Raw genomic sequence first — 26684 nt, 5'->3', positions numbered from 1 at the left:
CCTGCTGTCACCATCTCTTGTCGGCTACCAAGGAGCCATGAATCTGAGAATGCCCCACGTTTTTTCTCCATAGTCCTAGAGACTCCAGTCTATCCTCGCATTAGCCCCACCTACAACCTTTTCGTGTTCAAAATCCTTCCCTGGCTCCTCGCTGTTCTGTTCTTTCACCTGGTATTTGAAGCCTGGGGTTTTTCTTTCAAATGCCTCGTGTCTCCACCCACTCTGCATTTCGGCCCAGCCCCTTTCAGCTACAGGCTTTTTCCACTTACTGTGTCTGAGAGTTGGAGCAGCCTTCATCATTCTAGGTCAGCTCACCTAGTCACAGTGTGGACACCTCTGCCCACCCTCTAATGATCTAGCCGTGGAGATCTAGATGCTTCCTGGGCATGCCACAGGCTCGTGGGTCTTTCCGCCCCGTCAAGAATTTTTTTCCTGCCAAGCCCTGCAACTTGCCCAGGTTATGCAAGTGGATAAGAGCCGGTTTTCTCATCCAGGCAAGATATCTCTAAGACCTTTCTTTTCCCTGCATCTTTGAGTGCATTCGGCCTGTAGTCCTGGCGCAGTCAGTCCTTACCTGGGCCACCAGGTGGCGCATCTCAGATCCGCCCCAAAAGAGGCAGCCTTAGGCTGACAAGTTCCCTAGGCCCCTTCTAGAACATGAGCCACTGCTGATCTCCAATACGCCTTCCCTGTCCATTCTCCTGTACATGTGAGAAACCCTAACTCCAGCATGACAGCTGATGGCTTATGACCCCTCTGGGCTCAAGGCACCCTTCCTCTCTCTTCGGGACTCCACGCATTGGTTCATGCTGTTGTTGGCTCTGCCAGGGACATCCTGGCCCTATGGAGTCTGATCACTGCCTGGGATGCCATTTCTTATGTCAGGGTTGGTTGGTTAGCCGGTTGACTGGTTTGGGGACAGTCTGTATATAGCCCCAAGTTCTCGATCCTCCTGTTTCAGTTTCCTGGATGCTGGGATTATTGGCAGGTACCCTGCTGCCACCCTCTTTTCTAATAGAGAAACCAAAAATGCAAGCAGTTGCCCAAACTATTTTGAATTCCTGCAGTGAGCTCCCAGGCTGCAGGCTGAAATGCAGGTAGGAACCAGTTGGCTTGCTGGACCATCAGGTGCCTGTGGCTCTTTGTGGTCTGAATCTGAACCTTTTCATCTCGGCTTTCACCCTTTGTGATCACCTTGTCCACTCTCCTCCAGGCTACAGCCAGCTAGGGGAAGCTGTTACAGCTCAAGTCAGAACCCCCACCCCAGAGCTCACGTTCTTAGCAGAGCCATGATCCTGTACAGAGTCATCACCTCTGCTACCCTCTGCTATCTCCCTTCAGTCACAAGTTTCCTTGGGCACCAAAGCATGCCAGGCCTACTATACCCCATGCTGCACATGTGGTTCTCAGCATGCAAACATGCTTCCCTCAAATACATGGCTCACTCTGCCACCTTCTAGTATCTGTCTGTGCAGCTTGTCGTGGAGCCTACTTTTGATTACTATCATAAATTCCACACACATACATACCAGCTACACATGTACCACACATGTGCCTGACATACCACATGCACATACACCATATAACCAACACCCCACATCAGCCATACCATGCACTACACACACAATATACACTGCACACCACATATACACAGTCCATATCAGACAACATACACACCACCTACACACTGAAATCTACACATTGGCTACCTCCCTCCTACAGTGCACTGGCTGGTGGATGGAGCTCCTGTGACCCCAGCAGGCAGAACTGAGCCCACTGGTAGTAGCTCATTCCTGACTCTAAGGATGGAGGTATAATCCATTGCAAGACTGGCTCCTGGCTCTGCTCCTGTCACTGTGGCCGCAAAGGACTACTAACCATCACTCCTTTCCCAGAGAAGCTAAACTTGCAGAGTTCTCTATGTGGATCATCCTACACTGTCAATGCTGGCCACTGACTCCACTAACTTCCAAGGAACCGAGAGTAAATGTGAGCGTCGTATCAGAGAGCCACAGACTTCCGTCTGACCCTTCTTACCCTATCTCCAGCAGATCACTTTAGCAAGGTGCCCTCCCCACACCTGTGAGCAAGCTCCCAGTCACCCACTGGACCCCATCCAAATGGACGAGTGGTTTAAGTCAGACAGCCAGAGCATACAAGCTAGAAACAGTGCCCCACACCCAGAGGTAGACAAGTCACTGAGTGGCAATGTCACGACTTTATTTGTGGTGCCTGTGCTTTGTCTCAAAAATACCTTCTCCCCCTCCCCAGACAACAGGTGGGAAGGAGGCAGCAAAAATAGAAGACATCCCTCCCTATTGCACATGGACCCTATATACAGGCCCACCTGGCAGAGGCCAGTGGGACTCTTGGCACATTCCTGGATCCCTGCAGGGGAGGGGGAGGGGTGCAGGGTAGCATCACACGTGAGGTGGGGCCCCGGGGCATCCACTCTGCTCCTGGATACTGATCTTGTGTTTCTTGGTCCTTGCTTTCCTTCTTGGTCCCATTTCTGGTGCCTGCCCACTCTCAGCAACATCTCCCTACCTGGCTCAGCCTCCCACCTCCATCCTGGCCTCAGAGGGCCCCCCTTGGTTCTTGGGGACTCTGTACTTTCCTCCCGGTTCTGAGGTCCCGAGAGGAGATTATGGCTTCTCAGCAACTTCCCCCGGAGCCCTGTCACTCATGTTCACTCGGGGGAAGGGGTGCGTGTGTCAAAAGCAGCTGTATAAATATGGTGCGGGAACTCCTCCAGAGTCACTTGGATAGTTTGCTAATGACGCGGATCAGTGCTGCATTCTCATCCTTGAGCCGCTGGTTGTCAGCCCGGAGGTCGGACAGGGCCTAGGGTACAGAGCGGAGTCAGCCGGGTAGTGCTAGGCAGGTTGGCTCTGGCAACTGCCCATCACAAGCCCAGTTACCTTCAGCTCCTCCTCCAGCTCTGCTGCCTTGCGCTCCAGGGCCCTGCGCTCCTGCAAGGAATGGGGCAGGTTCAGAAGCAGGGGGCAGGGCAAGGCCAAGACACAGTGGGCCCACCCCAGCAGCCCAAACTCACGAATCTCTCCAGCTCCAGGAGCGCAGGTCTCTCAGCAAAACGTTCTTGCCTCTGGTGAGGACAAAAAAGACTGGGTGTCACCTCGTACCCCTAGTCCAGTCAGAGCCCCGTCCCCAGGGGGGAAACCCTCCAACCAGCCGGGGCCAGGCCCCTTGCAACTGGAGCTCTGCCTCTCACTGTCCCCAACACAGCTGGTTCTTAGGTCTCAGCATCTGTACCTGCGTGGCCCGCTCCAGCTCCACCTTGAGCTGCGCCAACTTCAGGGTGGTCTCTGTCAGGGCCTCACGAAGCCGTTCATTCTCCCTTCGAAGCTCCATGTACAGCTGGGAACAGAGAAGAAGCAGGCAGACTTAGAAGGGCCAGGTGTGGGCCATCAGCAAAAGCCACAACATGGCAAAGTAGGGCATGAGGTGGGATGCTGCACCTTCCGGAAGCTTCCATCAGGCTCTTCATGTTCCTGCTTGGATTCTGGATTGAGGTCTCTCTGCGAACGCTGCCTGCGGGCAGTGGAGTTGCCATCCACAGTGCTGGACAGAAGCTACAGGTCTTAGGAACCAGGCCCTGCCGGAGAGCCGGGCCCCAGCCCCCATGCGTGACCCAACCTACCTACACTCCAGGCTCCGCTCTGCCGGCCCCGCCTCTTCCCCCTGCAGAAGAGCCCTGAGAGTTCAGTCTCCATCCAATGTCCAGGCCTGCCCTCCCTCCTGCCTGCCCACCCTCCACACAGCATCCTCACCTCTGCTGGCCCCCTTCGCTCATGGCCAACCTTTCGGTGCTCCCTGGCCGCCTGTGGTCCCTGGCCCTGCCCGTCGGGCGCCTCTGCTAGGGAAACAGCGGTAATCAGTTCAGACACCACTACAAGGGCCCTTGTCTATTGTGCAGGAAACCTGACTTAGCCCCCAGTTAACAAAAAGACTTCATGGGAGAGATAGGATGGGGACCGATTTCCCAGATAGCAGACCTCACCTCTCTGGGCAGGGCCCTCAGCATTCTCCACGCCAGGGACCCGAGGTCTCCGAGAAGGGTCCTGCCAGGGAGGAGCACAGTTAGAAACAGGGAGATGGGTTCCACCAGTCCCACTTCACCTGACCCTGCTCACCAGGCTGACAGGCTGATCTGGCTCAGGGGTCTTCCCTGCCACCTTCTCTGCTTCCTTCAAGTCTGTCAAAGTCACACCCTAGCAGAAAGAACATGGTCAGGGAAAAGGGCCTAGACTTTGACAGGACTCAAGTTCAGGTCCCCAGCTTCCTCTCTCAGAGCCAGGAGCACAGACCCCAGCCCTCCTCCCTCAGAGCCAGGAGCACAGACCCCAGCCTCCTCCATCAGACCCAGTGTACAGACCCCAGTCTCCTCCCTTAGACCCAGGAGCACAGACCCCCACCTGTGTGGACCTCCGAGACTGTCGCATAAGGCGGGAGCGAGCCTTCCGCTGAGACTCGGATTCTTCATCACGCACAGGCATCTGGTAGGACCTACGTGGAGAACCCTGAACTCAAGAGACTGCCCCTTGAGTGCTGTCACACTCTGAATGACACCTTAGAAGGGTGCACATTCTGGCAGAGAACATTTCAACTGGACAAACAGTACCCCAGAAGCTACCCAGAGCCCAAGGGAGCCCACACACAACACTGCTATCTCAGTGCTGTTTTCCCCTAGTCTCTTTACCTCCGACGATCCCTGGAGTCAGTTAGGGGCGCTGCAGAGGCTGTGAGGACATTTGGCTTCACTGGGGATCCAGGCTCCCTCCTGGTGGGTGGAGCAGAGTGATCCAAAGAAGGAGGCGTGGCAGCCTCACACCTGCACAGATTCATTCATAAGCAAATAGTCCTCAGGCCTGCATTCTGTGCCAGGCATGAGAGGAACCACAGAGAGTAAACCAGCCATGGCTGCTGATGAGTCATTTCTGAGCAAAGCACATAACAAACAGCAGCCAAAAAGGCAGGTGTGGAGCATGGCGAGAGAAGGTGCTTGGAGAAAAGAAAGAGAATAAGCCAGGTACATGTACTGAGTTCATGTTAGCAAGGCAGTCCCGCTGGGCCCGGGAGAAAGGGGGCAAACAGGCAGACGTGAAGAAGGAAATCCAAGCCAGCTCTAAGGACTCAACAGGAAGAGCAAAGGCCCTGAGGCAGTTGGAGCACAGTGGCCTGGGAGTTTTACAGTAAGCATTTATTTGTTGCACCCTAAGGACTTTCTCAGGATCTCAAATTCCAGGATAGCACCAGACCTGTCCCCCTGCCCCAGCCCCTGGTACTTACAGGGCAGAGGGCTCTGGCACTTTCTGGGCAGGAGTAGGGGTTATTCTGGCAAGACGGGGTTCCCTGGCCTGTGGGCACAGGAGAGAAACAAAGGAGGTACTCTCTGCTCCAAGGCGGGAGCCTGGACCCCACACACTTCCCGACACCTACCTGAGAGGAGGCCTTTTCAAGGAGGGAGGAGGAAGCTGAACGCTGAAGACCAAGAACTCCCTCTGCACCCCTCCTTTCTGAGGGACCCAGAGCACCAGAGCTCCCTGTCTTCTGGAGACCAAAGCGCCTGGAGAAGGGAGCCTCTTCTGGCATCTGGGAAGAACGAAGGTCTTCATTACTGAGTAAAGCAATGAACCCTCTCCTCAGAGCCCAAAAGTTCTCCAGGAGAACCACCGTAAGTCACAGCCAGAGCAGGCACCACCAAAAAAATAGCTTTGTCCACAAGGACCTAGGAGCCAAGTCAAAAGGCCACCTTCCTGAGTGGAGGTGGAAGTGTTTACCGTATTCCACCCATTGCCCCAAAGCTCACATCAGCTCAGGCTGGTCATACTCACCACAGGGCTCTTGGGGCTGGAGGACACAGGGGAAGTCACTCCATTGAGGGCTCTTGGTTCCATGGGTTGGTGATCTATGTGCAGGACAAAGGGAATGTCACAAGAGATGCCAGTCACCTCTATCTGGGTATCAGAAGTCCAGGCCCATACTCCTTCCTTAGACCCAGGGGTCTGGTATCCCTACCAGCTGGGGCTTCTTCTCCTTCATCCTCATCCCGAATAGGGGGGCCCCCTGCCCCACCAGGCCGGCGCTCCTTCGACAGATCCTGCAGGGAGATTTTCTCACGGCTGCTCAAACGACATACGGAACTCCTGGGGGGGGATGACAGGGTGTCCATGTCCGAGTCTGGTGGCAAGTCCAACCCACCCCAAGCCTAGGCATTTCTTACCTTCTGTGCTTGCTGTTTGAGGGCACCTGTGGTTCTTGGCCTTGGCTCTGAGAAGCTTCCTTTTGGTTCCGAAGCTACAAGGAGGGAAGGGGGTAACTGGCAGGGGCGGAGGGCAGAGAACACAATCCCTCCTGGATCTCCTAGCCACCCCCTGTGCCACCTCTCCACCTTGAGGGCCATCACACATAACTGGACACCTTATGCAGGGTCCTGCAAACATGGGGACTCAGCATCCTGACAGCACACTGAATCCGGAACCTATTCAAGCTCTCCTAGGTTTGGTCTCATCCAGCTGTCACTGGCCTCCAGTCTTACTCCCAGAGGGATTCTTCTACTTCCCAGGAGCGAGCAACTTGCTCAGACCTCCTCCCAACCCTTCAGCACATCTAGGATGCTAGTCAACTCTTGGCAGCGCAGGCCAGGGCAGGTGGCTCTCGATGGTTATCACAGGTAGCTCTCAGCCCGATGACAATGGCCACTGTCCAAGACTAAAGAGTCTGTTGTCATAACCCCATGACTTGTACTCCACCAGGAATGCCGCTTGCCCATGCCCTCCTTGCATCTCAGTGTGCCACGGGGCGCAGCTCTGGAGAATGCTCCCAGTGGTTTTTCCTGGCTGGCTCCCACAATGCCTGGGCCACCTCACTAGATAAAGCACTTCTAGCCCATGCCATTTGCTTGGGACCCACATCTCCATTTTCCTAGCAGAAGTGCTAACTAGAAACAGTGTTGTGGGTGGGGAGAGTTCAACCTGTCACACACGCTGTCTCCCCAATGAGCAGGCAGGAAACTGGACATAGCCTCACCTCCTCCAGATAAGCAGAGCTGGGCTACCAGGTGGGAACTGCAGGTCCCAGGACTGAGGGTGTCAGTCTTCCGGGTTACTGTTACCTCCTTAGAGATACCAAGTAAAGAGCAAACTAGAGTCGAGACTCACGTCCTCCTGTTTCTGGGCCAGCTCCTCCAAAAGGTTCATCACTTCTTCATCAGCCAGGTCACAGGGACGCTGCCCCTGAGTAGGGGAAGGAGGTGGGTGATGATGATGTCGGGCTTTCTCCCCTGCCCTGCCCCACCACCTGGCATGGCCCTCACCGCATGGGTCAGCGAATCCATGCCCCCACCATGCTCAGCCAGAAGACGGCAGGCGTCCTCCACACCCCAGTGGGCTGCTGCATGCAAAGGTGTCCAGCCATCTCCATCCCGGAGCTCTGTGTCGTAGCCAGCTTGGAGTAACAGCCTAAGGGCCAGGGAAGCTGGGGTCAAGTGTCAAGCTAAGCCAATGGCTAATTTCAAATTCTGTTCTGTGGCTACAGTATTACTGATCAATACTCAAACATCACTGGATTTGCTGGCAACCAGCCCTGCCCCAAGCTCCCCTGCACAACTGAGCCCTCCCTTGGACCAGCAGCTATAAATCAAACCTGCAAAAGGTTCCTTGTACCATAGGGATCCCACTCTTCCAGTTCCCCAGGTTAGAGGACTTAGGGCAGTGGTGAGAGGTGACAAGGTGGGTACAAGACTCCCCCACTAACCCAAGCCCATGAAGATAATGTGACCCCCAAAGGGACTGTAGTTCTGGACCCACACTGTTTTAGAATACTGGCTCTCAACAGTGTCAACCACCACACAAAGACACACATGTACACACCCTCTCCACAACCGTAAACATCATCATTGGAGTCCTAACTTACAGGCAGAAAGAACAGGTAGCATCAGTGGGTGGGGGCTGGAGAGACTGCTAAACCTCCTCAACATACGGGCAGCCCTACCACACAATGATAAGGTCCAAAACACCAGAATGCTGGAGTAGGGCAAGCCTGGCTAGCCAATGACTAGCAACAACCTGGGAGCTCTATGAACTCAGCATGGGGCAAGACCTCCTTTGAGAAAAATGTAGTGAGATTCTGTGACAATGAGGAAGGCCTCAAGCAGAGGGAAGCAGAGGGAGGCAGAGATGCCTGACAGACTGCAGAGCACTAAGAGTCCTACCTTCCTCACATTTCCCAAGACTCCCCTGTCCTCTTGCCCCAGGGCATGTTAGGCTCCTTGCTATATTCCGCATGCTGGGGTTTCTGGCTAGGTACTAGCTATATTCCCCTTCTGGTCAGTATCTTAGGAGCCCAAAGCATGTCACCCAGTCATGCCCTCTAATCCATCAGCACTCCCTCACCCAGCAAGTTTTTCCACCACCAAAACTGCCAAAAGACCCTCCCTACTGCATGCTATTTATATCCTCCCAAGGCCAAAGTCTTCTTCTGATAAACTTGACTTTATTTACTATTACTGTGTACGTGTCTGTGTGTGATGCGATTAATGCGAGCACACGTGCCGCAGCATGTACAAAAATCAGAGGACATATTCAGGGGTTGGTTTTCTCCTTCCACCACCAGTCCCAGGACCTAATGCAACACTTTTACCCCTGAGCTATCTCACTGTCTAGAAGCTAAGGTTTTCATCTGGACCTAATACTCCCCAAGGGACTTGTGGCAATGTCCAGTCATGGCACAACTGGGTCAGAGATGCTGCAAGGGACAGGACAGCCAACAGAACAGAATGGCCCAGCCCATCACGTCTCTCTGGTTGGCTGTGGTGGGTACACATCTGAAACGCTAGGACAGCTAAGTGGATGGGAAGTCTGAGACCATCCAGGAGGCTAGCACCTAACAGACATCAAGGAAATATTTACCTCTACTTCAATGAGGAGAATAACAGACTTTTCATAGTCAGAAATAATAAATAACAATAAATTAAGGAAAAAGAGGAAAGTAAACACAAACTCACACAAAGGGGCTATCATAAAATCACAAAATTCAGTATGATGGCTCCCACCAGCATGCAGAGGCTAAGGCAGGAGAACAGCTGTGAATGCAAGGCAGGGTAGGTTATATATCGAATACCAGGCTAGTCAGGACTACATAGCAAGACCATATCTCTCAATTAAAAAAGAAAGAAGAAATTATAGGGGAAAGAGGCAAGCATGGTGGCTCTTACCTCTAAATCCCAGAGGGAGGTGAAGGAAAAAAAAGATTAGAAATTCAAGACTAATGAATTAGTGGCTATCCTTGACCAACATGAGGTATAGACTGAAAAGACCAAATAAACAAACACAAACATTGTCATCAGTGAATTTTTTTTTTCCAGGACTGGGACTGGAACCCATAACTATGCTAGGCAAGTGCTCTCCTCCTAAGTCACCTCCCAGCCCCTCACAGGTGGACTCCAGAGAAGCATCTGATGGTCTGAGCCCACAGACCCAGTGCTTCAGTTCTGCAACAAGAGAATGAGGCTGTTCACAGTATTGACTCACTTTCTCTACTTCCTAGCCCCCAGGAACTGTGGAGATGGCTCAGGGAAAAGTGTTTAAGCACAAAAAAAGGAGTTCTGATTACCAGGATCCACTTAAAAACTGAGTGGATAGCTGTTTTATAAAATTTGACATTGGGACTAGAGAGGTGGCTCTGCTCTTCCAGAGAACCTGGGTTCAATTCCCAGCACCCACATGACAGCTCAAGACTGTCTGTAACTCCAGTTTCAGGGATTCCAACACCCTCACACAGACATCTACATACAGGTACATAAAAAAATACAAAAAAAAAAAATAAATGACAGCATGAAAATTGCAGGCATATGGATAGAATGAGAAAAAAATCATCCTGAGTGAGGTAACCCAGACCCAGAAAGACAAACATAGTATGTACTCACTCTTATGTGGATATTAGCTGTTAAGTAGAGGAGAATCGTGCTACAATCTACAGACACAGAGAGGTTAAGTAACAAGGAAGGGTGGGGGGGGGGGGGATGGGGAATGCATGGAATTCCCTGGGAAGGGGAAATAGAAGGGATTTTGCTCATAACAAAACGGGGAGCGTGGGGATGGGAACAGGAGAGATCAAGCAGGGGATGAGGTGGAGGGAGAGTACTGGAAGAGACGACACTTTGGGGGGCAGGTGGAAACCTAGTGTCCCCCCCCGGAAACCCCCGGAATCTATGATGGTGACCCTAGTAATGGAGGACACAGAGCCTGAACCGGATGTTTTCTATAACCAGGCAAGGCTTCTAGTAGTGGGACTGGGACATCAACCCAGCCACAAAACTTTTGACCTACAATTTGTCCTGCCTGCAAGATGTGCTGTGGTAACAGTGACACAGAATTTGTGGGTGTGGCCAATCAAAGACTGGTCCAACTTGAGGACCATGCCACAAGAGGGAGCCTTGATGGTCAGGAACCAGAGGCTGGATAGTCCAGAGACCTAGGGCAGAACCAGATACAACTGAAAAAAATAAATAAACAAAAAGTCAATGAAATGATTCCTAATGCTATTCTGCTATACTCATAGATCAGAGTCTTCATCAGAGAGGCTTTCTCCAGCAGCTGATGGGAGCAGATGTAGAGACCCACAGCTCAGGGAACCCCACAGAAGAGGGAAGGATTATGGGAGCCAGAGGAGTGGAGGACATCAAAACATGACCCACAGAATCAACTAAATAGGGCTCACAGGGGCTCACAGAGACTGAAGTAACAATCAGGGGTCCTGTATGAGTCTGTACTAAGTCCTCTGTATATATGTTAAGGTTGTTAAGCTTGGTATTCTTGTGGGACTCCTAATGGTGGGAGTAGGGGTGTCTCTGATTCTTGTGCCTATTCGTGTGACCCTTTTCCTCCATCTGGGTTGCCTCATCCAATCTTGATATAAGGGTTTGTGCATAATCTGGTCTTACTGTAACTTGTTATGCTGTGTTTGGCCAATAGCCCGAGATGCCTGCTCTTTTCTGAAGGGAAAGAGAGGAGTGGATCTGGGAGAAAGGAGGAGGTGAAGGTGAACTGGGCAGAGTGGAGGGAGGGGAACTGTAGTAGGGATGTATAATGAGAGAAAAACAAACAATTAAAAAAATAAAAATAAAGACTGAATGGGCAGGAAAACCTCAGAGGGAGACAGCTAGCTAAACTTGCCAAAAAGGCAGGTTCAGGAATCAGCCAGAGACCCTGCCTCAATATGTAAGGTGGAGAGAATCTAGAGAAGATATTACATGTCAACCTCGGACTTCTACACACACAAGTGTGCACCCACACATAGAAGTGCCTAAATACATGCATGCATACACCATACAACCATTAGCCAGACATACAACTATGTGAAAACAAACCTAGTCTTCCTTATAGCTAGCAGTTGTCAATAATAAGTACTGGGTAAATGGAACACAGGCATTAAGTGATGCAAAGACTTGTGGAATGTTCTCCTGACAAGGAACAACAGACATTTGCTCCCTTTGCCTCTGCTTCCCGCCGACTTGGGATGTAGATGCAATGGCAGGTGAGGCAAGTCACAACAGATCACATCCTGAAGTGGGCAGCATGGCTGGAGCGGAGTGCGGTTTCTGCTCTTAGATGCTTAGGGCATCCTGTCCCCCAAAAGGGGTGGGCTCAGAGCTCAGCCTCAGACTTGGGACTCATACTGACAAGACAGAGGCTGAAGACCCTCCCTCAGGAGCAGAACTACACAGACAGCCCGTAAGTCTGGGGGTGGTAGTTCTTAAATCCTGCCTGAGAAAACCTGCCGACAACTTTACCAGTATGGAAAGCAGAAAGACAGGGAGGTTCATCTTAATTACATTTGGGGGTTTTGGATTTTTACAATAGGATCGCAATATACAGCACTAGCCTCATATGCACACTGAGTATGTAGACAAATCTAGTCTGAAATTCCAGTAATACTCCTGCCTCTGCTTCTTAGGTGTGATTAGACATGTAGAAGACCATATCAAGCATACACACATACACACAGTTCTTGCTAGATGGCCTAGGCTAGTTTAGAACTCACAGCAATCCTGCCTTGACCTCCAAAACACAGAAATTAAAGACGTATACCACCATGACTAGCTTAATGGTGATTTTTAAAAATTGATTTTTATTCTTATGTGTATGAATGTTTTGTCTATATGCATGTATGCATACAAACACACAGAGAAATAAACAAATATCATTTTTAAACCTCTTGAGCACAGCTAGGGAGAGGGAAATACTCTTGGTGTTAGGTATACAAAATAGAAGAAGAAAAGGACAAGAGCCCCAAAAGCTTCAAGACACAAAACAAACACTCAGCTTCACTCACCTCATCACTTCGATATAGCCCTTGGCAGCTGCCACATGCAGGGCAGAGGCCCCGGTCCGGGGGTGCCGGGCCTCTGGCATGGCACCCCCATTCAGCCAGCACCTTGTGTCATGAAGCAGCAATTCTTCTTCAGCCCGCTTGGCTGCCTCGACATCCACACCTGGGAGAATGAGAGGTGACAGGTAGACTCACACAGGGCAGTCTAGGAAACCCCGGCTACAGTCTCAACTAGTCACAGTCTGGCCCCGTGACTCACGAGTTCCTGCTTGGACTAACCCTGTGTTTTCCAACTGTGCTATACGCAGACCTGGGTACCACTGAGGGGTTTTAAGACACAACAGCCAGAAATGGAAACCATAAGTCTTGACCCACGTGGATCAGTAACTCGTTTTTTTGTTTTTGTTTTTGTTTTTTAAGAAAAACCTCATTTCCTGAGCAAACCCCACACCTGACTCCATCTAAGTTTTCCTCTGCCTCCTGCTATAACCTATAACCCAGCACCTTCACACTGTCACTACTGGTGTCTTTTCCTTTCCAAGTGTGATTAAACCAAACAAAACTTCACTGTATAGTTAGTTATATGTGGTGGCTCATGCCTCTAATTCCAGTTTCAGTCTGAGCATAATTACCACCATCAATCTGAGCTACATAGTTAAGTTTTTTTATAATTTTATTTATTTTTTTTAAAAAAAGAAAGAAAGAAACAGTCAGGCAGTGGTGGTGCATGCCTTTAATCCCAGCACTCGAGAGGCTGAGGCAGGCAGATCTCTGTGAGTTCGAGGCCAGCCTGGTCTACAAGAGCTAGCTCCAGGACAGGTTCCAAAGCTACAGAGACACTGTCTCAAAAAATAAATAAAAAATAAATAAAAAAATAAAGAGAGAGAGAGAGAGAGAGAGAGAGAGAGAAGAAAACAAACTATCTTTTTTTCATTATGCATACTAATCCAAGTTCTCACTCCCTCCCCTCCTACCATCCCCTCCACTTACCCCTCTTACCCCCCCCATCCACTCCTCAGAGAGGGTAAGGCATATTGCTTTGCTTTGGGGAAGGTTCAAGGCCCTCCCTATCTAGGTTGAGCAAGGTATCCATCCAAAGAGATCAGGCTCCCAAAAAGCCAGTACGAGCAGTAGGGATAAATCTTAGTGCCACTGCCAGTGGCCCCTCAGTCTGCCCTAGCCATGCAACTGCCATTATGGGGCTATCAAAAAACTCAGGAGGGGGCTGGAGAGATGGCTCAGAGGTTAAGAGCATTGCCTGCTCTTCCAAAGGTCCTGAGTTCAATTCCCAGCAACCATATGGTGGCTCACAACCATCTGTAATGAGGTCTGGTGCCCTCTTCTGGCCTGCAGGCATAAACACAGACAGAATATTGTATACATAATAAATAAATAAATATTTAAAAAAAAAAAAAAACTCAGGAATCCACAAGGATGACCCCAGCTAAGACCCTAAGCAATACATAGTAAATTTCAAGCCAATCTGGACTAGAGAGTCAGATTCTGTCTTAGAAAACAATTAAAAACATGACAGCTGCTGATGGGTAGTGGTAGTGCACACCTTTAATCCCAGCACTTGGAAGCAGAGGCAGACAGAACTCTGTGAGCTCGAGGTCAGCTTGGTCTACAAAGTGAGTTTCAGGACAGTCAGAGTTGTTACTCAGAGAAACCCTGTCTTGAAAAACCATACACACCAAAAAAAAAAAAAAGTTACAAACCACACCTATATTCTCAGCACTCAAGAGGCTGAGGCAGGATTGCTTCAAATTCAAGGTCAGCCTGGGCTCCAGCTTGAGACTCTGTCTCAAACATCAAAACATAAAGCCAGGCAGCCTAGCTGAGGCTAAAGCCCTACCCTAAAACACCATCCCTCACTGCAATCTTCATTCCTTTGAGCTCACTGAGATCACAGCAAAATGGTCTCTGCTGAAGAATGCTCTGTTTCCTCCTGGGAAGGTTATTACTGCCTATGTTTTTACAATTGTGAAACTTTTTCACTTCCCAAAGTTCCTCAGAGTTGAGCTGTTGTATACAATAGCCGGCAGCCATGTGGAACCACCAGGCACTCGAAACTGAGATGGGCTGTGAATGTAAAGTATATTTGGAATTTCAAAATACAGGGAAATGATAAGGGCACTCGTGAACAGTTGTTTTAAAACTTTATTTTGAGCACACAAGGCATGGCAGCATGGCCAGAGGACAATTCTCAGGAGTCAATTCCTGCTTCCCACCTTGCTGAGGCAGGGTCTCTCGATTCTGCTGTTTTGCTGTGCACTCTAGGACCTGGGAGTACAGATGTGTCCCAGTGCCAACAGTTTTTTACAAAGGTACTAGAGATGGAAACTTGGGTGCATCTAACATCTTTACTGGGCCATCTCCCCAGTTCCCCTTACTGTTTTGACTGCGCCTAATTTGAATACTGGGTTTGTTTCTTGTTTTGGTGCACTCACTTGTGTATCTGTATGTGTGTGTGAGAGAGAAACTTACATATCCCAGTGTGTGTGTATGTGTGTGTGTGTGTGTGGAGAGAGAGACAGAGACTTACAAATCCCAGAGTATGTGTGTGTGTGTGTGTATATATAGAGAGAGACAGAGACAGAGAGAGAGACTTACATATCCCAGAGTGTGTATGTGTGTGTGTATGTGAAGAGAGACAGGGACTTACATATCTCGGGGGGGGGGGGGCTCAAACTCACTAAACAGCAGATGATGAATGAGCCTCTGGTCTTTCTGCCTCCACCTCCCAAGTGCTGGAATTGCAGTTTTCATGGCCACATCTAGCTTACGTGGTGTTGCGAATCATGCATGGTTAACAGATAAGTACACAACCAACTAAGCCACATCCTCAGCCTTAGAAGTTTCAAACTACATCTGTGACTCACCCAGGACTTTCATTGGGCATTACTGGCCAAGGTCTTTAGGTACCACCTGGCTTTAAATACCAACACAACGGGACTGGAGAACTGGCTCAGCCATTAAAGGCTAGGCTCACAGCCTACACAAGAGACAAAAGCCAACACAAGGGGGTAGAAGGCAGAGACTCACCAGTTCAAGGCCAGCTGGGACTAACAGAGATCCTGTCTGAAAACACCAGGGAGCAAGGTTTAGTCCACCAGGAGAATGCCTGCCTAGAAATATAAGGCCCAAGTCGAGCCCTCTACACACAGTGGGGCTCCTTTCTAGTCTCACTACACTCCCTCATAGCCAAGGCAACCAACTGCTCCCCTCAACATATATATTATACACTTCCACCATAAAGCTTTAAATGAGACCCAAGAAACAGTCCTCAAAGTTGGTTCAGGATGTTTTCTCATCCCAAGGTCACCTCTATCCAACACCAGCTGCAGCGTGGTGCTACCTGGTAGTCCTAGCCCTTTGCGTCTCCTGGCCAGCCTGCCTAACGGTGGCAGAGTTCAACAATGTGTGGCTGAAGTCCATTTGCAGCAGTCACAGAGAACAGGGCAGGGAAGGCCAGGACCGCCCTTTTCCTCCAGCCTCCTGCTTCCTTAAAGGGAGTCGCCCACTGTTCCATCCTACTGTGGCAGGGAAGGGGAAGGGCGGAGTTCCCTCACTTTTCCTCAGCTATGGGCAGTATTCTTGTGCATGTTCATGCTCAAGGGTAGCTGTGCTTTCCACACAGCCAAGACCTGCTTGCGTTATTCAGTTTGGGGGCTAGCTGGCTAATTGGTTTTTTTTTAAAGATTTATTTATTAGTGATGTATACAGTGTCCTGTCTGCATGTATCCCTGCAGGCCAGAAGAGCGCACCAGATGGTTGTGAGCCGTCATGTGGTTGCTGGGAATTGAACTCAGGACCTCTGGAAGAGCAGCCAGTGCTTTTAACCTCTGAGCCACCTCTCCAGCCCCTAATTGGGTTTTTATTTTATGTGTATTGGGTGTATTGCCTGTGTGTATGTCTGTACACGTGTGTACCTGGTGCCTGAAAAGGTCAGAAGAGGCCATCAGACTCTTCTGGAACTGGAGTTATAGGTGCCATGTGGGTGCTAAAGTTGAGCCTGAGTCCTCTGGAAGACCAGCAAGTGTTCTTAATCACTGAGCCACATCTCTGGCCCCTCTCCCTTATGTCTTGAGAGTGGGTCACTCACTGATTCAGCTAGACTGACTGGCCTGCAGATCCCAGGGATCCTCTCTATCTGCCTTCCCCCATACCTGCTAACATTACAGGTGGTGGTGGGCTTGGCTATGTGGTTGCTGGGGAACCGAACTCAGGACCTTATGTGCAGCAAGCTGCTCTACTGAGCTGTATTCCCAGTCTTAAAAAAACAGTGTGTGTGTGATACTGAATTTACTGTAAGAAACTATTACACTTATTTTACTGTATAAATGTGTATGTACACTCAAGCACACATGTGGAAGGCAGGGGACAGCTTGCAGAAGTTGATTCTCTCCTTCCACCAAGTGGATCTCAGGGACTGCTCTCAGGGATCAGGCTTAGTGGTGAGTGCCTTCACCCACTGAGTCACTTCACCAGCCTGAAAATAAAGCTTAAAAGGCATCCAGCCACATCTGCTTTTTTTCATCCTGTCCCTGGCTCGTTTCCCTCCACAGCAGCTGGTAAAGTCATTATAACAGAGACCACATACCCTGTAAGGCCTGAAATATGTACTGTGCAGCCCTTCAAGGAAAATTCAGCCGACCCCTGCTGGGACCACATGGTTATACATTGGGACATCATCCACTGTCTGGTGGGGCACCAATCTTTCGATCTCGCCCACATAAAGACTGTGCTGCATTCCTGTGCACTAACCACCTAGGAGTACACCGACCACCAGGGCAGGAGCTCCTACTGAGCACTCCCTCCAGGCACAGGCACTCTCCTGCGCCCGTCACTACCACAGTCCCCTGGGCCTGTCTCTACAAGCTGCAGTCCTCATCTGTCCTTCCTGGATGTCGGGTTCAAGAGGAGATGGCTTCACCTTTCCCCAAAGCACTTCCTAAGTCTCCTTCCTACCCTGTCCCCCAATGGTGCTCCTCCTCCAGACACTGTGCTTTAGAGTCTTTGCCAGGGGCCTGACCCTGCAGCCTGGATCACAACAGCACTGCTAGGACCTGGCAGCACCCACTCTTCCTCCTTCGGTAACCACATCCTGACTTTCCTCGCCCACATGGCTTCAGTGTGACTCTGCTCAAAGCCTAGTCACAGGGTGACAAGTTCTCCTGCACAGTGATGGGACCTGGGGCTGACATGAGATCATGTGCCAGTGTCACACAGAACTGTGGCTCAGCCACTGAGGAGGGTGGGGCCACTGTGCTCCAGGTAGGCATCAGCTTGCAATGCTAGGAGCCTTGCTAAGCACCTTGGTGAGAGAGAACAGATCAGACTATGCGGCCAAAGTGGCTGTGGCATTAGGGATCCATCTTCAAAAATAAAACTCTAGGGCTTGGACAGACAGCTCAGTTGGTAAAGTGTTCACCATACAAGCATGAGAACCCAAGTTCAATCCCCAGCACCCATGTAGAATGCCAGGCATGGCGGTGCACCTGTAATCATAGCACTAGGGAGGTGGCATAGGAGGATCCCTGGGTTCACTGACCAGTCAAACTAGCCCAATCATTGAAGCTAGTGAAAGACCCTCTGTCAAAATTCAAGGTAGACGGCTCCCAAGAACATTTCAGATTGACCTGTGGTCTCCAAACACGGGTGTGCATGCATTCATGTATAAACAGGCATATGAAGAACTAAGGTTCTGCACACATTAAACAGAAACTCTATCTTCCCCCATTTTTATTACATTCATTTATTTGTGTATGTGAGTGAGAATTGCAAGACAATTTGAGGGGTTAGTTCCTTGGTCCACCAGCAGGCACCTTTACCCTCTGAACATCTAGCCAGCTCTGCACGCCACCCCCCTCGCTTACTTGTTTAGTTTGTTGAGTCAGAATCTCTTGTGTAGCCCTGGTTGTCCTGAAACTCACTCTGTAGGCCAGGTAGGCCTCAAACTCAGAGATTCACCTGTGTCTGCCTCTCTCAGTGCTGGGGTTAAAGGGATGTGGTAGGATTAAACCCAGCACACCCAGCTCTACTCCCAGGGTTATGAGCACCTGGAAGCTACATTTAATGGTCTGTTTCTATGAATCTGGGAGCTCTACTACTTTGATTACTCTTGGTATCGCACACAATGGAAACTCTGCACTTGTCTCTAAGCTTCATGCACATGGTTGGATGTGTCCGTTTCCTTCCTTGTTAAGGATGAATAGCATTCTTTTCTCTGCAAAGACCACATTTTGCTTATCCCACCACTGAAGGACTTCTTACCCTCCCTGGTACTGAGGATGGAGTTCACATACTAAGACCAATACCACAGCCTGAGCTACTAAGCCACACCCAAGCCCTAGCCTGCTGTAAATGTGCCTGCAGGTAGCATTCTCATTGCCCAACACCACAAAATATAAAGAGAACCAGACAGAGAGGCACACTACTGCATCCCAGGACTCAAGAGGCTGAGGCAGGAGCCCAAACTTAAGACCACACTGGACCACAATAAGTTTCACAGCAGCCTAAGTCAACTAATTAATAAAATAGTAAGTCTTGTGGGTCATATCTTGGGATGCTTGTTTTGTTGTGGTGTGGTGCTGGGGATTGAACCTGGGTCCTCACCCACGCTCAGTAAATACCAGTGAGAAGCTTCCAGTCCTCTCCCTATTTATTTATTTTTATTACTTTTAATTGTGTGTGCATGTGTATCTGTGCAGAGGCATGCACATATGTGTTCCAGTACCAGAAGAGGTATGAGACTGCCCCCCCCCCCAGACACTGGAGCTGTAGTGAGCCAGAAATTGGTGCTCTGAACTGAACGTGGTCCTCTGGCAAAGCAGAAAGCACTCTCAGTGGCTGAGCTGTCTCTCCAGTTCCTGTTTTTGTTGTTTGCTTGTTTTACTTTTTCAACAGAGTCTCACTAAATTGCCCAAACTGACTTTGAACTCACTCAGTAGTTCGGGCAGGCCTTGAACTCACAATTCAGGCCTGGAAGAGGGGAATCTTTTAGTCAAGAAAACTCTTCATTTGAAAACTGAGAGATGTATTAGCACAGAAAGAGGGAAGGGAAGTGCCCAAGTAGGAGAAGATCAGGCCACAGCAACAAGCGACCTTGTGGCATGGAGAGGTAGAGAGGTAAGAGCCCTGGGCTGCCCCACCTCACTGTTGGAGAGGGTAAAACAGCAAGGCCTGCTGAGGGAGGTGCTTCCCCATTATCTGGGCAGAGTTTACAGCATCAGCAACATAGTCTCCAAGTGGCTGAGTAACGGAAGGGAGGAGGGCAGGCTAGACAGGGAAAAACAAGAAAGGTATTGATGCCTATGTGGAGGGAAGGGAGGAGGGCAGGACAACACAGTAAAGGGCATCTGTTTAAACTGCCATGCCATCCTTATGAAATGTCCATAACAGACAGATCCCTCAGACAGAAGGCGTTAAAGGCTGCTGAGGGTGCGGAAGGGAGCTAAAAACTACAGGATTTCTTTTGAAGGTGACTTTTTAAACGCTTTGAAATCAATGTGGCATCAGCTCTACAACTCTGTGGACCACAGCCCAACCACGAACTGCATTTGAATGGGTAAACTACTGGGCATGTTAATTATAGCTCCAGCGGGCAGCTTTATTATAAAAACCACAGGCAGGCCAGCAGGCTGGCAGGGTAGCTCAGCAGGTAAAGTTCCATCCCTAGGACCCCCATGGTGGAACGAGAAGCCTTCCATAAGTTGTCCTGTGACCCCACAGAGCTTGAGCACTCACACTCATTTAAAAAAAAAAGATTTAAAAAGCAGCAGATGCAGTGCTGACACACACATGGAATCCAAGTACTCAGGAGGCTCAGGCAGGACTGCTCCAAATTCACGTAGTGAGTACCACATAGTAAGACCCCGTCTCAGAGATATAAACAGGGCTAAAGAGCTGCCTCAGCACTGGACACTCTTCCAGAAGACCCAGGTTCAATACCCAGCACCCAGGGCATCTGTAACCACAGACATATTCCAACCTCTGCAGACACACAGACATGCAGAACACACATGGAACGCAGACAAAACACCCATACATAATTTAGCAAATGCTGAGATGAAGCCCAGGAAAGCATCTATGGTGGTTGCCATAGCACTGAGGTAACTTTTCTGAGTTTGAAGTTTTACCAAAATAAACTCAGGGAAAGGGAAAGGGAGCTCATCTCAGCCGCTGTTATCCCCGCTCTACTGTAACCCAGGGAGGCTCCTGACCACTAACCTTCATCTCTTGGTGTCCACTCACTATCAAGCATCCTCACGTGACTCACAGTCACCTGAAATTCAATGTGCCAACATGGTAAACCTACTGTCTCTCCATCCTGAGTGGTAACATGCAAGGACAGGGGAACCAAGACTATGCCTCCCATGATCTGTTTGTCCTCTGCTCCCTCTTATCTCTTAACTGGACACTCCCCAGTTTGGAACTGATTTCAGGGTACACTGGTGTCTTATGTTCCTGGAGAGCCTGCTAAGCTGCATGGCAGCCCCAGCCCGGCCTGCTTCCTGATCCCTTTCCCTCCAGGCCCCGCACAAGAGAGCTGAGAGTCATCCAGCTATATTCCAGTTGGCTCTGGATACTATTTGTTTGTATGTTGATGGGGTCTCAGCAGCCCAGGTTGGTCTTCAACTTACTATGTGGTGGAACATGACCCTCCTGCCTCCATCTCCCCAGGCTAGGATTACAGGCATGTGCCACTACACCCTGCCTGGACACTAGCTTGTCAGGCAGGCAGAGAGTGATCTCAAGCCCTGTTAAGAACTTGCTATTAGGAACACACACACACACACCCCATCCAGGAAAATGAATAGGGCCAGACATAAAGATTCAAGATGCTCCTTACTTCTGGACAGGCCCCTGCTCACAGCAGCTCCATCCCTCAGCTCCTCAGAGCTGGAGTGACAGATACACTCACAGCAGTTAGGGTTCTTATTCTGTATCTGACAGCATCTCACTAGAGCCTTGGCAACCCTTGGGACAGGTACCACTCCCACTTCATGGGGAAGGAAACTGAGGCACAAAGACAGCCAGAGTCCAAGGAAATGGGCTGGCCTTTAAGCCCAGACTCCCAGATTCCAAAGCTCTCAAACCCACAGGCCCACCTCGGCGGGCGATCTCTGCCTTCAGTAGCCCCTCCATGGCATCCGACTCAGCCAGGTCCAAAGGCAGGTCTCCATCACTGTTAACAGCGGCGATGTTGGCCCCATGGCTCAGAAGGTACCTACGGGCAGGGGAAGGTCAGAGCTGCCAGACCTGGACCTAACATCTAACCCAAGCCCTGCCCTTAAACCCTCGCCTCACCTGGCAATGTCCAAGTACCCACAGGAGGCAGCCACATGCAGAGGCGTCCAGCCCTCGTTGTCTGCCTGGTTCACAGTAGCACCCTGCTCCACCAGGAAGCGTACCACCTCCAGGTTCTCATCTATGCAGGCCTGAGGATGGGGACAGGCCCATCAGTTCTCATCTCACCAGAGGCCCAACAAGGAAACATTTCTACAAGGGCACCAGGGCCAGGGAGAGGTGTGGAAAGCAATGCTGATGGCCTTCAGCACAGGTTCCAGGGGTCCTCCAGCCACCAGCTGCTCAAGATGGTACCTTCTGTTACCCCATGCTTGGGTCGCCTGCACATGTAGAGCTCATGGAGATGAGGAGCAGGCTCCAAAAGGCAGACTGAAAAGTGGGCATGGAAGAGGTGGAGCTGCCATCCCTGCATGTGACTGCAGAACATATTCTGTGAAGTGGGGGAGTCCCAGAGTCCAGCCATCCCAGGGGCAGGGCATCTTGGGCAGACACACCCCAGGAATCCTCTTCTGGGGAAACCCAGGACCACAGAAACTTAATAAAGTCCATACCCAGGCTAGGTAGTGGCAAACGCTCACCTAGCACTGCGTTCCATCCACAACACAGGAAAAAAAAATCACCCCAAAGAGACACACATGCAGCACATCCCAGAAACAGAGTAGAGGACCTGGGGCACATTCTCAAAAGGGATGCCTAGGTTACATTCCCTGTGCCCAGGAATCCAAGCAGAGCAAGCACGGGATCGCTGAGGGCCTACCATGCACAGGTTTCCTCGGAACATCTTTTCCAAACACCCCACTTCACACTATAGCCCCGCCTCCTCACCCTTAAAACTGAAAGCTTGGGGAGAGGAAGGCCTCACCCTAGCCAGCACAGCACCCAGTGTCATAGGAGAGCTGGTCTTAATCTCTGATGACCCTGGCTGGACACTGGAACCACTGAGTCTAGGGAGGGGGTTGAGTCCGGACTCCTGGGTCCTCACGAAAATTAACCCCCTTCTTCAAGCTCAACCATCTGGGAAGGAAGCTACGAGGGCCAAGAGCATGAAGTCATGGAAATTTAGGCTGCAAGAGGGGGGGCACACGTGCCCTGGGAACGGGATGAACTCTGGGCTTCACTCTGGGCTCAGTTTATTTCTACCCTGTTGTCATGGTGATGGGAGGGGGGGCAAGGAGGCAGATGGGCCTTTCCCTTTCAAGGACCTGGCCGGGTGCGGGCATCCATGTGAAAGATGCCTGAGGCTGGGCACTAGGGACCAAGAATCCAGACCCACCTCCTCCTCCCTCAGATGGAGAACTTGAGCCAATCCTCCTTCCTTAGACCTAGGGAATCCGGGCTTGCCCCTCTACTCAGACCCAGGTGTATGGGCTTCCCATCTCTCCCCTGTTCAAACCTAGGACTCTTAACTCCCAGCCATACCTACTCCAGACCCAACTAGTAGCCATTATTGGACAAGGCAATTATTGGATAGGGGGAAGAGAAAGGAATGTCCCTGCCTTAAGGGAGAGGCTGGGGCTTAGGAAACACTACAGCAGGAGGCTGATGCCCCAGGGAGGGTTTAGAACTGGAAACACTAAAAAGCCCAAGGTGTAGCAATCAGGAAAGACTAGAAATCACCAAAGAGGATGGCCAGATGTCCCTGTTTTCCTGGGACCAAAACTAGCTCCAGGAGCTTTCCCTGTGGAAGCCAGGGCAGTTCTAGGAGGTGAACTACGCTCGTGGTACTCCAAACCCCAGCTTTCTGTGTTCTGGCCCTATAAGCCAACTGATCTGATTGAATCTGATCTCCGAGGTTCCCAAGCCTCCTGCAAAGCCCTGAGGAGTCAGCTCACCAAGGTCTCTCCAGGGTGGGAGGAGAGTCCCACCTGGAAGGCTGACAGGTCACCTCACGCCTGAGGTTACAGGTTCCTGTCGGAGAGGGTGCTCTAGGGGCCTCCAGCAAATCCAGAGGAAAGGGATATAGTTGGAAGGGACCACTCAGGAGGGTCTGGGACTTCGGTGATCAAGTAATCAGTCCGAGCAAATCTGCTGGACTGGTCAAAGATGCTGACACCCTGAGAGGGGTATTGAGGAAATAGTACTCTGCTGTATGTAGAAAATGCCCAGACAGCACTGGAAGCAAATTTCTGGTGTACACCTGCAGCTCATGCAGGCCCCAAAATGGAAGTTTTCCACATGACACCTCTCACCATAGAGTCCTTCAGGGTGACCACTAGTTCCACTCCACAGATAAGAAAACTAAGGGACACAGAGAAAATACAAGAGACAAGAAGTGGACACCCTAACTGACATTAGGTCAGTACTGACTGACTTTTATTGGTTTTGTGACTGCGTCTCATGTGTCCCAAGATGGCCTCAAACTCACTGTGTAGCTGAAGTTGACATTGAATTTCCAACGTTCCTGCCTCCACTTTCCAAGCACCTGATTTCTGTGGTACTGGGGATGAACCTGAGGCTTCCTGCATTCTAGGCAAGCACTCTACCAGCTAAGTGACATCCCAGCCTCAAACAGACAGATTCTGACAGCTTGTCCTCTACCTGGATGTGTGAAAACTGAACCTGTTAAATATCCTCCCTTTGTTCCCCACCTCCATGAACAGCCAGGCTTCCCTCCTAGGAACCCGCTTCCACCAGTAACTGAACCACGGGGAGCCTAGCAAGAGGACAACCCGGGAGATGGAGGCTGCGATAAAAGAAAACTGATATTGAGCCAACACTGTGACCAGAAGGAAGAAAAACTGGGATGGAGGCTCTGGTCTGACTAATCTTGTCCCTAGTGATCCCAACTTTGGAAGATGGGAAGATAAAAAGAATACCAAATCCAGGCAACACAAGACGGTCCTCACTCTCGGGCACAGATCACTGGAAATAAGAATCGCAGTGTCTGAGATGCCCAGGGTTTTGGTGGTGGGGTAGGTTTTAGAAGGTGATAGGGTAGAAATATAGGAGAGAGGGCATAGTTTGTTTTGTTTTGTTATTTTGGTTTTTTGAGACAATGTTTCTCTGTAGCTTTGGAGCCTGTCCTGGAACTAGTTCCTATAGACCAGGCTGGCCTGGAACTAAAAGAGATCAGTCTGCCTCTGGCTCCTGAAGGCTGGAATTAAAGGTGTGCGCCACCACTGCCCAGCAAGAGGGTATAGTTTTTAAAGAAGGATACTGCCCAAATGATAGGTGGAGTGGCCATGCCTATAATCCCACAAATGAGGGGGCAGAGACACAGGACCTGTGTCTGAGGCTGACCTAAGCTACATAGCAAGACCTTGTCTCAGAAAAACAACAACAAAACCAAACAAGAGATGAGAGAAGTAGCCCACAGCTTGGAAGATCGAATGCTCAGAAGTTTCCAGAAAGGCAAATAATGTGGACAGAGAAAGAGAAGTCGAGGAGAAACCTCTCTAAGTGGTGGCAAGATCCCCAAAAGGGGATGAACCGAGAACTGAATTAAGAGGACATGGGGGCAGAGGATAGGAGGAAAGATAAAGATAGCATGGGATGACCCAACAGAGGAAGTATCTTTTCAAGGGAACAAAGGGTATATAACTGCTTAGAAGTGAAAAGACCATCCTAAGGCCACAGTACAAGTCACAGGTATGGCACAAGGTGGACCCTCAAAGAAGTGACACTGAAGGACCTGGGCCTAGCGTAAGAGGAGGGTCAAGTCAGACTGCAGGAGGACGAAACCTCAGACCTGGAAAACTGCAGCACAGCCTGGAAAGGAGAAACACGGCCAGCGTAGGCACGGAAGTAAGCAATCTGCAAAAGATGCACGGAGAAAGGTGACAGCACAGATGACAGAGAAGAGGCGGCCACGGAGCAGGCGGGGCCCTCAGAGGTGGCAGAGTCGGTAGGGGAGGTGGCTCAGGGCCGGGGAGGGAGGATGCCCCGGTGGCGCAGACCCGGAGCGCGGGCGCTGACCTGGTGCAGGGCGCTGATGCCGTCGGCGTTGGTGGAGTCGAGCACCGCGCGTGCAGACGGCGAGACGGAGGGGTCGGACGCAGCGCCAGAGCCGGGGCCAGAGTCGGCTGCGCGCAGCATCAGGCGAGCCTCGTCCAGATCGCCGCCCGCACAGGCCGCCAGAAACTCGGCGGCGCGCTCGAAGCGGACAGTGCGGGCGCGACGCTCCCCGGGGCCCGGCTCAGCCCCCGCCCGCGCCCCCCACTGCCGCAGCTGCTCCTGCCGCCGCTCGCGGGCTGCCGCCGCAGCCGCCGCCGCCCCCGGGCCCGCCGCCGGGCAGTCCTCGCCCGACATCGCGCCGGCAGCCCGCCCGCCCACCAAGCGAGCGAGCGAGCGCCGGGCGACGAACAGCAGTCACCCGCCCGCCCCGGGGGCCGCCGGGAACCGCCGCGCGACAAGCACCGCCCAGAGGCTCGACCTGCCCCCGGACGGAACGTTAACGTCACGACGCTGACCCATAGCCTTCTGGGAAATGGAGTTCTAATTGAGGAGACTTGCGTAACTAGCCCGGATAGGTTAGCGATCAAGGACGCAGGCGGGCCTCAGGGAGTGCTGGGGAATGGATTCTATAAACTGAAGTTTTCACTAGACTCGCTAAATTCTGAGGAATGTTTGGGAATCTGAAGCTAGAAGAGTCGAATGAAAACCGCCAAAAGGCATGCCTTTAATCCCAACACTTAAGAGGGAGAAGCAGACGAATTTCTGAGTTCGAGGTCAGTCTGGTCTACTGAGCGATTCCCAGAACGGCCAGGGTTACACAGAAACCCTCTCTCGAAAAACCAAAAAAACAAAAATTGCTTAAAGGAGGGCATGCGCCCAGGGAATGATGGGAATCTGGGTATAGAAGCTGCACAGGGGGCGGGGGGATTCTGGGAAATGTAGTGTGGTTTGTAAAGTGACTAAACGAAGGTGCGTGGGAATTGATGGCGTATAGCAGAACCTGAAAGATAGAGAAATAAAATTCCCATACATTTTGTGTTTTGTTATGAGACAGGTTGACCCTCGAACTCATTATGTTAACTAAGAATGTCTTTAAACTGGTGATCTTCCTGCCTCCATCTCCTAAT

General features: G+C 50.9%; 1 protein-coding gene across 2 annotated transcripts; it reads right to left on the bottom strand.

The window, feature by feature from the left end:
• Positions 1–2199: 2199 nt before the first annotated feature.
• Positions 2200–25969, bottom strand: Ppp1r12c (protein phosphatase 1 regulatory subunit 12C). Of its 2 annotated transcripts, none has more exons than XM_048426953.3 (22): positions 25579–25969; positions 21664–21794; positions 21465–21583; positions 12355–12514; positions 7337–7481; positions 7182–7256; positions 6245–6318; positions 6040–6167; positions 5856–5929; positions 5461–5613; positions 5311–5378; positions 4721–4852; positions 4437–4527; positions 4155–4232; positions 4022–4082; positions 3792–3877; positions 3662–3702; positions 3480–3582; positions 3274–3378; positions 3056–3106; positions 2922–2972; positions 2200–2844 (listed from the first exon to the last, which is right to left on the bottom strand). In XM_048426953.3, the coding sequence occupies exons 1-22, from the start codon at positions 25909–25911 to the stop codon at positions 2758–2760; spliced, it is 2346 nt and encodes a 781-aa protein (XP_048282910.2). In that variant the 5' UTR covers positions 25912–25969; the 3' UTR covers positions 2200–2757. The 2 variants fall into 2 exon arrangements, with proteins under 2 accessions (XP_048282910.2, XP_085548724.1); XM_085692598.2 differs by having other exon boundaries at positions 3792–3874.
• Between the last annotated feature and the right edge of the window lie 715 nt (positions 25970–26684).

This window comes from Myodes glareolus, chromosome 1 (genome assembly GCF_982192425.1).
Source record: "Myodes glareolus chromosome 1, mMyoGla1.1, whole genome shotgun sequence".
Classification (NCBI taxonomy): domain Eukaryota; kingdom Metazoa; phylum Chordata; class Mammalia; order Rodentia; family Cricetidae; genus Myodes; species Myodes glareolus.
The sequence above is the reverse complement of the archived record's forward strand: the minus strand, read 5'-3'. Positions and strand labels throughout refer to the sequence as shown.